At 41.6% G+C, this 12,505-nt stretch overlaps 1 protein-coding gene across 2 annotated transcripts in view; it reads left to right on the top strand.

Moving 5' to 3' along the window:
- LOC140729521 (acyl-CoA (8-3)-desaturase-like) overlaps window positions 1–12,505 on the top strand; it is a 64,369-nt gene that overhangs the window by 24,727 nt on the left and 27,137 nt on the right. Inside the window, exons 2-6 of one of the 2 annotated variants that reach the window (XM_073049347.1) lie at window positions 1,188–1,298; window positions 4,670–4,864; window positions 5,080–5,181; window positions 7,576–7,704; window positions 9,240–9,300. In XM_073049347.1, the coding sequence (XP_072905448.1) occupies window positions 1,188–1,298; window positions 4,670–4,864; window positions 5,080–5,181; window positions 7,576–7,704; window positions 9,240–9,300 (598 nt within the window). Of the gene's footprint in view, window positions 1–1,187; window positions 1,299–4,666; window positions 4,865–5,079; window positions 5,182–7,575; window positions 7,705–9,239; window positions 9,301–12,505 lie in introns of both variants that reach the window. The other variant, XM_073049346.1, reaches the window with a different exon arrangement.

The raw sequence follows: 12,505 nt of genomic DNA, 5'->3' as shown, positions 1-12,505 counted from the left end.
CTGCTACATGACCAAACTTCTGGCATTGAAAACATCTCAGAAGGGGAGGCACACGGACTTGAATGATATTACTCATATAACCCATTTTAACTCTATCCAGCAACTTTTTTTTCCCATCAAATTTAATCAATGCTGATAGTCTATCTGTTCTTACTCTATCTGGCTCTTACCTGATTCTCAAATCTCTTGCGGATTAATTAAAAGAATGTTTACGGTGTCTAAACCATTTTTGAAAAGCCTCCTTCCATATTTACAAATTAAACCAAGGAATTTATTATCATTGAAATGGTAGAAATGTGGTGATAGACTTCAGTGTTCACTGCGGTCTCAGCAATCAGTTTATAATCTGAAACACCCTAGGTGCTACCTAGGCAAAAATTATCAACTCAATCCTTTAAAATAAACTAGATCTGTTTTATTCTAATCTTTTAAGTATGCAACATTTGTATAGTTCCATTGCCTATGCTGTTTATTGGAAAACCTCACCGACCCACCCAATATATTCTCTCTAACTCTGACAAAATAATTAAAGCACATCCTGCTTTGAAATGGTGCTGTGAGTGACAGCTCAGAACACAGAACCACAACTACCAACTTGATTAATTCAGCCCTGCCACTTCCACTTCTCCAACATACAGACAAGTTCAAAGGGAAGCCTTCTTATTCATAGAGCCATAGAAAAGTACAGCACAGAAACTGGCCCCTCGACCCATCTAGTCCATGCTGAGAATGAGGGTGATCACACTCTTGCTTCTCCACTTCAAACATTTTCTTTCCTAATCAGGACTTTTAGGCTCTGATTTCCACTAGTATAATTACAATAATTGTTCTTCAACTGCTCTACAACATTGCATGAATTTTACATACCTGATCCTGTCCAGCCTGATAATTCATTTATTTTACCATGATCTGACATGCTGCTCAAATGCCTTGTTGTCTCTGTTGTCCGTGATCCTGTGATTTGAAGGGTTATGAACTCCAGTTTAGAATCGATTAATTTCAACCTGGTCTTCAGCTGCTTTTATTTCACCCATGGGTGCAGTTTGTAAGATCAGACCTCAGTTTCTCTATTTACGAACTACGAGCCATTGACAATTTTTAAGAATATTAAGTTTGCTGAGAGTACCATATTGTCTGTAAAAATACTTTAAAATTAATCATGATAACAATCAGTCTCTTCCTTTTAGGACCCATTTACTGCCTTTCATATCGATAAGACTTTGGTGAACAAATACCTGAACTCACTGTTGATTGGGGAGCTTGCACCTGACCAGCCCAGCTTAGAATCATGGAAAAGTGTGAGTACTTTCTCCAGTTACCATTCTGTAAATGGATCCCAGTTTACAATGATCACACATTACTATCTGTAGGACCTTATGCAAATTGGCTGCCTTCATTATATCGCAAAAGAAACTGTAACAGTACCATGGATTTAACTGCTGTATGATTCAATTTCAGAGAAAATTTAAATGTATTTGAAAATTGGGGATTTACTTTATGATTCAAAATCAATCGATGATTTTCCAATGGATTTTTCTTGGGTGTGGAGCACTAACATATGCATGAGGTCAGACAGGCACGGTGTCATTCACTAATGCAATGCATGCCTGTAAGTTGCTAGAATGATATTCATTCATAAATGTTTGTCATGGTCTGCCTAGAGCACTTATGGGTAGTTGGATGGGAGCTGATGCTCTTGGAGTGATACTCATGTAGAATCATGGCTTCACATCCCTCTTCATTGCTAAACAGGAGGCTCCAATGTTGGAACCTATACAGAGTTTACTCCAGCACTTGCACGCCCCCAGCTAATGGTCATGTTCTTTGCCCAATGCTCAACACTGACCTATTAAGTAACCCAGCCTGTAAAACAACTTGCTGTACTGACCCATTTCCTCTGACCATCTAATCCAGGCCAACTACTGATACCATCCCATGCCTGCCAGTCCGTCCCACCCTTCCCACCCCTCCCTAATGACTGGCAACTGCCCTTTGCTCTGACAGCCGGCATCCACGAATGCTTACTCTAGCCCCTCTATTTAATGATTGGCACTATGCCCTTACTCTGCCAAATCCAACCTTGACCCAGTTCTGGATTTACCCGATTTTCTTCATTGCTCTTTGGAGTTGCACACCTCTGAGTTTTGCAGAGTGGGCCCTTGGATAGACATTCATTGGCCTGCTCTGAGTTTTAATGATGAACAGTAGTGTAGCGGTTAGCGTGACAATATTACAGCTTGGCGCATCGGAGTTCAGAGTTCAATTCCAACACCATTGTAAGGAGTCTGCACATCCTCCCCAGGGAATACGTGGGTTTTCTCCGGTTCTCCGGTTTCCTCCAACGGTCCAGAGATGTACCAATTAGTAGGTTAATTGGTCACTATACATTATTCCATGATTAGGCTCAGGTTAAATTGGGGGTCGCTGGGCAGTGCAGCTCGAAGGGCTGGAAGGGCCTGTTCTGAGCTGTACCTCTGAATAATAAATAAATAAAGTCAACTTTACAGGTGGCAGCCAATTTCGAGGGGTCCACCTTGAACGTAGGCAGATACCGATGTTGCTGTGAATGCTTGGGTTAGGGCAGGGGTGGCCACCCTTTTACATTCCATGCATCAATTTTTTCACGCACAAGTTCAGATGCGCCACACAACTCTTGTACCCCCATTCAATTCTTGTAAAAATATGTTAATATAGACATATTTAGCATTTTTACATGATATATTGATTTAATATAAAAACAAGATAAACATTAATGGGACTTATAACAAATATATTTTGTCTTCTTTTAATTTCTTCCTTTTTCTTAATCACATATTCTTTCTGTAACTCAGACCCAAGCACTAGCTTCAGTTTTCCTTCTATTTCAGTCTGATGTTGTGGTTTATAGTGTCTGTTAAGGTCATGTCTTGTATTATGTGAAAAAGTGTTTTCACAAACAATGCACAATGGTTTTCCTGATGGACCCGCTATAAATAAGAACTCATTTTCCCACTGTTCATTGAATTCACGCTTACTATCACTTTCAGCTTTTCTTTTGCTCATTTTCTTTTGCACTTTGATGGGTAACTGAGTGTAAAAACAAGGCTTAATTTTCGAAAAAGTACAAAACTGCAAATGTTCACAAAGGACGAACAAAGCACAAATCCGTAGCACACGAGTGTCAATCGTAAACTGGCTGGAAAAAACCTGCGACGCTCCGCTGGTGCAGACGCCTGGCGCCTCAGGATCAAACACGTATCAAACATGTATTGAACAGTTATGGAACAACTGCAGAACAAAAGTTCTTCTTTCCTAGTTTGACTCATTGAACATTTTTTTGTAATTGAAAACAGATTAATGTGAAAGAAGATAACATTGGCCAAAAGATGTGCACAAAATAATAAAATTGCTATAAATAATTGCTACATTTTAGATTTATTCTCAGTAAAACCCATTTGTAGCTCTAAGCTACTTGAATTCCTGTTATAGATTTATTTTTCTACAAATCAGTTTTTGGTTAATCGGTTTACTTTTTTATTATTATCACTGGGTGCAATGCGCCACTTCTAATCATCCAATGTGCCACTTTTGGTTCTAAATGTTGGAAAAAAATACCCCTGTGGCCACTTTGTAGCCATTGAGTGAATGTTTGTGGTCTTCTGTTGTTGTAGCCCATCCACTTCAAGGTTTGACGTGTTGTGCATTCGGAGATGCTTTTCTACACACCACATTACATCATTTCAGTCATGTGTGGTTAATTGAGTTACTGTTGCCTTGCTGTCAGCTTGAAACAGTCTGGCCATTCTCCTCTGACATCTCTCATTGATAAGGCGTCTTCACCCACAGACCACTCACTGGATGGTTTCTTTCCATTTTTCGTACCATTCTCAGTAAACTCCAGAGACTGTTGTGCGTGAAGATTCAAGGAGACTTTCTGAGATACTCAGATCACCCCACTTGACACCAACAAATATTCCACAGTCAAAGTTACTTAAATTACATTTCTTCCCCTATTCTGATGTTTGGTCTGAACAACAACTGAACATCTTGACCATGTCTGCGTGCCTTTATGCAATGAATTGCCACCATGTAATTGGCTGATTAGACATTTGCTTTAAAGAGCAGGTGTACCTAATAAAGTGGCCGCTAAGTATATGTTTATATAACTTAATTAAATATAATTTCAACAATATTGAAGATGGATGGTCATCTTGTAACTTTGCCATGGATAGTCCCAAGCCTCGCTGCAAAAGGAGGAGGGTTGAGCATGGGGCTAGCAATCCCATCCCGTAAAAAACCAAAGCTACAGAGACACCAGCAGAAGCTCCAAAGACCTCATCCCTGGGAGAGAAAGGGTCTTCGAAAATGGGCTAAACCTGGGGACACCTTGAAAGACTGGCCCAGGACAGAAGGCTCTGGAAAGCTGCTGTCGGTGGCCCTTGCCCCATTAGGGGTGATGGACTTAGCTAACTAAGTATGATCATCTTCTAAGGTGAGATTCTATGTACATTGTTAAGTAACTTTTTCCAACCTGACCATCTCCCTTTTCTGAGTCATGATGCAAAGTCTGAAGCATTAATTTAGTTTCCCTGTCCAATACTGCTACATTTTTCCTGCCTTTTCTGCTTGTATTTTAGATTTTTAGTGTATGTTTTGACTTTCATCAACTTCTGCATCTTTCTTTCAGAAGGAAGTGACAGAAGATTTCAGGGAGTTGCGTGCCACTTTGGAAAAGACGGACCTCCTCCAACCAAATAAGCTGTTCTTCGCGGGACACCTGGCTCACATTCTGCTTCTTGAAGCTGCGGCCTGGCTCGCCCTTTGGTACTTTGGAGCCTCTCTTTTCCCCTTTCTGATCAGCTCACTCCTTCTGAGTACTGTGCAGGTAGGTTTACACTTAGAAGCTGCTCAGCTAGAGGAATCGTTCCAGCATGCATCCATTTAGCAAATTAGCTGGAGCCCAGATTACTTAAAATGGAATATGCTACTCATCAGACCCATGCATGCAATTTAATATTTATAGAGCGCATGTGGCCGTGGTTCATGTTGACCTCAATTACTGGTACCTCACTGTAATATCCTGCCGTGGTTTGCTTGCAGGCACAGAGTGGTTGGTTGCAGCATGACTTTGGACATCTCTCTGTCTTCAGCAAATCCAAGTGGAACCATCTTGTCCACAAGTTTATTATTGGTCACCTGAAGGTGGGTCACGCTGCGCGAAGCGGGTTCTTCCCCGTTTTGATTCTTTGTATTACAACACAGAAAAAAGCAATTCAGCCTGTCAGCTGCATGCTGGCTTCTAAAAGAGCAATCCTATCAGACCCATCAACCCTCCTTATTTCCCTGAAATCCTGTGACCTAGTCTCCCTCAAATCCCTCAGATTCACTGTCTCCTATCTACATCAAAGGGTCATTTACAGTAACAAATTAATCTGTCAGCAAGACTGTGATGTGAGAGGTTTCAAAATCACTTGGTTGGAAAACCACGCAGGCACAGGGAGAACGTGCAAACTCTACACAAACAACACTTGAAGCCAAAATCGAATGGAGTCCCTGAAGCTATCAGGCAGCAGCATTAACTGCTGTGTCACCTGTCACTGGACTATTGCAACCACTGGTCAGTGCACAACTTCCCAACTCAGTTGTCTGTGATTCCTCAAAGTGAGCTTTATTACCTTTCTCTCTTCTTGTTGAGCTTGCATGCCGGCTTCTCCCTCAAATATATTCAACTGTCTTTGTGCCTATTTCTCTGTTACTCTCTATCTCTTCTAGGTCTTTTCTACCCTGTCTCTGAACATCTCCAAGTCTCCTTCATAACTTGCCTTGGGTTTCTCAGCTTTGGTGTGTATATTGTTTTTGACTTGCTGCATATTTCTTACCGTTGATACCTCCCACTGCTGTGCACTGACTCCCTTATATTTAGAATTCCTCAGCATATGTAACGCTGTGTGACTTCATCCTTTATGTTTCTGTAACTGCACATCAACACAGTTAGAATTCTTCATAAATTGGTCTATGCATGCTGAACTGCAGGAATTAAATGACCCAGCGACTTGAATCGTGCTGTGACGTGCATGTATGTGGTGAGTAGAAAAGCTACTCTACAGCGTGATGTTGGATATCTGTCCGTGTTCAGCAAATCCATGTGGAGCCATCTTTTCCACAAGATTGTTACTGGTCACTTGAAAGTGGGTCACACTGCATGTAGGGTTATTTTGCTTTAAGCTCTACAGTTCTATTGTGGCAGATTATATTGACCCCAATCCCAATCCAGAAATACAAAATCCAAAAATGTTGTGTAAGGAAGGCATCTGTTCTGGTGGCAATGCCCCTGAGATTAAATTGTTTGCTAAACATCACAGCTTATGCTTGCGAATCTTAATGATCATTCTGCATGTTGATTAACACCATCAGAAGAGAAGTTGGTCGATTTCACTGATTCCCAAGATAGTGATAAGACATGGGGACACAGGAGACTACCAGTTCAAGTTTAATTGTCATACAACCATACACAGGAATTCAGGCAAACAAAACAACACTCATCTGGGACCAAGGTGCAAATCACAGTACCAGCAGTCTGATACAACACACAGAGCACGTGTAATTATGATAGCAGAAAAACATACAGTCACAAAAGACAATATTATAGCCCTAGTGCCTGAGTGTCATGGCCTGCAGACTGATGGTGCACAGATGTTGTCCTGGAGCCTTGTTTCTGCAAGGTCAAGCCGCAGCAGTTCCTCATTTTGCCAGTGCAGCCACTGATGAAAGCAATCCAGCATTTCTTCCCATGATTGAATACTGGAGGTCATCACTGACAGGAGGGGGCAACCTCTAACCCTGTACAGAATCCAGTAGCACGCAGCCAGCTCCACCGTTCCCTTCGCCGGGAGCTGCAACAGGCAACTCTTCGGCGTGAGGGATTGGTTCACATAACAACCAAGGCAAAGCACCTCTTCAACCATCTGTCTCGCCAATGAACCAGTGAATCGGACTCACAATATTCTATATTACCAATGTCCAGCAGGGTCTTGAGATCACAATGGAAACACCCAAGGCAATAATTCGTTGCATCGCGCACTGCCTGTACACACCACCTTCTTCCCTGGTTGGCCGTAGCAGGATGCAACACGGTGTGCAATAAGTTCAGCTCCACCGCTGTCCAGCAACTTGCTAGTGGGGTGACCTGCTGTACTTGATATTTTTAATAACCCACAAAGTCTTGTGATCATACAAAAAGACATAAAGGGCAAACAATTGCAGCTATGTTTGGACCCAGAGAGGCTGCTGTGACTGAGTGCGCCTCCATCTTAGCGGAAAGCAGTAAGTTGCTGAAATCAGCAATTAAAAAAGAATGTGGTTGATGCAGGCCTCAGCCAGGGACTTTCACTTGCTCAGTTTGTTTCTTGCTAGTTATAAAATGCATCCTTCGTAGTTTACACTCTAAAGAAAATAAATACAGTATATTCAGCTAGTGGCTGTTTGTTGAGAGCTTGACGATATTTGATGTATAGTATAAGGGTGGTGAGTGGCCACACAGTGGGAGAAGTTAGACATTATTCCAGCCCAACAATTCCTCTTTCTCCCCTTGTACAGGGTGCTCCAGCAAGCTGGTGGAACCACCTCCATTTTCAGCACCATGCCAAACCCAACTGCTATCGCAAGGACCCTGACATTAATATGCATCCCATCTTCTTTGTCTTGGGAAAGAAGCTTCCAGTTGAGGTAAGTAAGGCATGGATACCTCAATCACTTTATTTCCTCTGTGCTGGTTCCGCCACCAGGACTTTGAGAGACTGCTGGAGTAGCCTGGATCCAGCTAAATGATTGGGAACACTAGTTAGTGCAGCTGTTTAATGGGATATGGAATTCTAGTTGTTAGGCACAGCACAAGGGATAGACAGGATTTGAAATGGAGAAGACTGACTGCGAGTGTAGTCCAGGATCTCAACTGTGGGGCCAAGAGGAGCCCAAACGAGGACTTGCAGAGGTGCCTTGGTTTGGGGGAGGGTTGGCTTTGTTGAGAACTGGAGAACAGGACCTTTAAAAACTTGTTAGCTCTGGCTTTAGGGCTTCAAATGGGCCTGGTATCCCTACCTAGTGGTAGCCTTGAATAAAATCTCAGGACTAGAAAAGAGTAGAATTCTGCTTTTCATAGTCCATGTTGCTGTTGTTTAGGGTATTTGCCTTGCTAGGCCTTGGCAGGAGAGAGGGGTGGAGGAGGGGGAAACAGGTGGGTAGATAAGTTATTCTTAACTCTTCAAGATGAGATCAAACAAAATCATATCACAGACAGCTGTGCTTACATGTGTTTGAGTATTCAGCAGCAGTCATTATAGTGCATTAACAATCAGTAAAAGCTTTGCTACTACTTTCCAAACCTGCTTCCTTCACTACTTGGAAAGCCGAAGACAGCTGGTGCATTGGAGTACCATCACCTCCCACAGTTTCTTCCCTTGTTACACATTGGTCCTAGCCTGGAAATAGACTCTTTTTTACCATATTTGTTTTGCTATAATCTTGGAACCTACTACCTCTAAAAACAACGTGGGAGTTGCTTTCTCAAACAGATTGCAAAGGTCCAAGGAGTCCACCATTTTCTCAAGCAATTAAAATAGATAGTAAATGGCAGCTTTGCCAGTGATGTCCACATCCCAACAATAAATGAAAAAGTTATTAATTTGGAAATCTTTAGGGGGAGGTGACACGTGTGGTTGGTGGATCCAAGGATTTTATATGCTCCCATTTGGGCAAATGACGAGGTACATAGAGCTCATGAAAGAGCTGGATGGGAAAATAGATGAAGCAAAGAAGGATGGACTTTATAAAGTGTTGAGCAACAGCTCCACAAATTAGGAATGAAAACAGAAACATTCTGAAAATACTGTGAAGGTTGAGCAGCATCTGTGGAACGAGAAGCAAAGGGAATGTTTCTGGAGGAGTCTTGGACCTGAAGCCTTGCCTTTCTTTCTTTTTCCACAGATGCTGTCTGACCTGCTGAGTGTTTCCAGCATTTTCCATTTTTATTTCAAACTTCTAGCACCTGCATTTATTTTAGATTTTCATAAATTAGGAATTTGAATAGCCTAATGTCAGGGGCCCAGAACATTTAAAGTCATTGGGATGTCCAGACTTCTGTTTCATGGACTCCATTTGCTCAGGACACTACATTCAGTACTAATTCATAAAAGGCACTTCACAAGTCTTGCAGTTATTTTCATAAATATGCATAAAGTTAATGTTAATACTCTCTAACCTAGGTGGGAAAGCAGAAGAAGAAGTTTATGCCATACCAGTACCAGCACAAGTATTTCTTCCTGAGTAAGTCCTGACAGAATTTTGTAAACATATCACTGTATTTACATAGAACGTACCGCACAGAAATGAAGTATTCAACCTGACTGGTCTGTGCTAGGAGTTCGTGCTCACCGTCTGCACCTCATCATTTCTACCTCTCATGTTTAGCTTGCACGAAATTGGATGAACCTTGCATCCATTTATGCCATTTGTCTCAACAAATCCTTTTCAATATTTTACATTCTCTCTCCACACTCTGCTAAATTTTTAATTAAACTTGAAATCAATTAAATCACCTGTCCAGTTCATTCTTCAAACTTCACAATTTCCCTTCCCACGGCACCTTCTTACACAACTACAGCAGATGAAAATCCTGCTCTTTTCCCTCCTCCTGTCCCACCTTACAGAAACTTTTGTTTCCAGATGCAGCAATGATTTTGTTGCTGGAGTTTCTGTTTAGAGTATTTAGTCTATATTCACCTCTCGTGCTGTCCTCAGGTGAAATTGAGTTCAGAGAGGGCAATTGCTTTGTCAAGTATCTCCATGCAGTCTGCAAGCATTACCCAAAGTTACCAGTCATTGTCGCTTTAATTCTCTGATTCTCTTTTACTCTCTCTACCTTCTCCTTTACTGTGAGTGTAAATTTGAGGCATAGCACTGAAAAATTACAGCCTTCTGGGCTCCATGTAAAATAGCTGAACTCAGGATTATCAGCAGTTCCACTTCAGGTTTTCAGCATCCGCAGTTGTTTCTCATTGTAATGTGTAGTAATTATTCTGTTTTACCCCTTCCCACTGCCCATCCATACCATCCCTTTGGACTGAACTGTGTTCTCTTTATTGCCCCTTTTTACTACCTTGCATAGCCACTCCCTTTATTTACCCTCCCCATTTTCAACATTATCACAGTTCTTCTCCTTTGGAATTGGAATTAGTTTACTATTACCACATCTACTAAGATACAGTGAAAAGCACATCTTGCAGACCACTCATACAGATCAAATCATTACACAGTGCATTGAGGTCGTTGTCGTCTGAACCCTTAGTGCCTAGGTGACACATGGGGCCTCCACAAGGGTCTTCCATTTCTGCCGGTCTTTCGCTCTGCTGCTTGCCGTTACCCAGTTCATGCCGACTTCTTTCAGTTCTGCTTCCACAGATCTTCACCACGTCATTTTGTCCCTGCCCCTACTTCACTTTCCCTGTGGGGTCCACCTTAGTGCTACTTTTGCTAGTTGATCATTTGGCATTCTCATTACATGGCCCAGTCATCTCCATCGTCTTCTTTTCACACAAACTGAGATTGATTCCATATTGCAAGATGTAAGCAAGTCTTGGTTTCTGATCTTCTCAGGCCAGAAGATCTTCTTGATACATCGTAGACATTTTGTCTGGAATGTGTCAAGTTTCTTGCAGATGTCTTTCGTCATCTTCCAACATTCACTTCCATAAAGTAGTACACTTAGGACGTAGCATTGAGGTTGAACAAAGTAAAACAATAACTGCAGAATGAAGTGTAACAGGTACAGAGAAAGTGCAGTGCAGGTAAGCATTAAGGTGCAAGATCATATTGAGGTAGATTGTGAGGTCAGGAGTCTATCTCATCGTACTAGGGAATCATTCAATAATCTTCTAACAGTGAGGTAGTAGCTGTCCGTGAGCCGGATGGTATATGATTTCAGGCTTTTGTTTCTTGTGCCTGATGGAAGAGGGGAGAAGAGAGAATGTCCGAGGTGAGTGGGGTCTTTGATTATGCTTGTGGATGCTTTATTGAGGCAGTGAGAAGTATAGACAGAATCCATGGAGAGGAGGCTGGTTACCTTGATGTTCTGAGCTGTGCCCATAACTCTCTGAAGCCTCTTGTGATCATAGGAAGAGCAGGTTGCCATACCAAGCTGCTATGCATCCAAACAGAATGCTTACTATGGTTCTGTACGTTGGTAAGGATCAACGGGGACATGCCAAATTTCTTTAGCTTCCTGAGTAAAAGGTGTTGATGAACCTTCTTGGTCCTGGCATCTACATGGTTAGCCCAGGACAGGCTGTTGGTCATGTTCACTCCTAGGAGCCTGGAGCTCTCTACCTTCTCAACCTTAGCACCTTTGTAGTCAGGAGCTTGTGCACTGCACCACTTCCTGAAGTTAATGACCAGCTCTTTTGTTTTGCCAACATTGATGAAAAGGTTGTGGTCATCACAGCATGTTACTAAGCTCTCTTATCTCCCTGTACCTTGACCACGGCGGTGGTGTCATCTACAAACTTGTAGATGGAGTCAGAGCAGAATCTGGTTATGCAGGCTGAGTTTACAGGGAGTTGAGTAGAGGACTGAGGATGCCGCCTTGTGAAGACCCAGTGTTTAGAATAATCATAGCAGAGGCGTTGTTGGCTATTCTAATTGATTGTGGTCTTTTGGACAGGAAATCAAGGATCCCATTGCAGAGAGAAACATTGATTCCCAGGCTCAGAATTAGTTGATGAGTTTCCTTGGAATGACAGTATTGTTCTCTAATCCCTTCTATTGTCCTTAGTATTTATTTTTTAGCTCTGACAAGAGATCATAAACATTTTACATAGGCACTATTTGATTTGCTGAGTGTTTCCAACATTTTCTCTTTATTTTTAATTTGAATTTCCAGTATTATTCTTCTGTTCATTTACATATTACTTGCTGACTTGAAAGTTTATTAATGCCATAAATTTATAAATGATGATGGGTTTACATTTGGTTGGACAGCTTCCCCACCTTATACTCTCACTACAGGAAGTCTCACAAATATTTCTGTATTGTAGACTTTGAGTGACATTTTTAATTAAGGTTATTGTAAATTTAAAATTAAATGCTTGGTGTCATCTGAAATGAACTCTTTCAGGATGTGTGCCAGGTCTGTCATTTTCCATTTAACCTCACTTCGTAATTCAGGGACTCATGAATTCTGCAATAAAAAAAATAAAATTTTGTGACCGCTAAAAATCTGGCAAAGTGCTGGCAATATTCGGTCCACGGGCTGGATCTGTGCAAGTAACATTTGGGCCTATAACCTCTGAGAATGTTTACTGACCATTGAATCAAGCCTCTGATTTTAGCCCAAGAAATATAACCTGACAGCACTGTACTTTTCACTGATCTGTGAGTAATGGCAAACCTACACAAGCATCATTAATTGTACTCCAAAATTAATCTCATTCCCACATGTTTTAGTATGCAACCTATAGAAATAACATTGACAGTG

Source organism: Hemitrygon akajei, chromosome 6 (genome assembly GCF_048418815.1).
Source record: "Hemitrygon akajei chromosome 6, sHemAka1.3, whole genome shotgun sequence".
Taxonomy (NCBI): Eukaryota; Metazoa; Chordata; class Chondrichthyes; order Myliobatiformes; family Dasyatidae; genus Hemitrygon; species Hemitrygon akajei.
The sequence above is the reverse complement of the archived record's forward strand: the minus strand, read 5'-3'. Positions and strand labels throughout refer to the sequence as shown.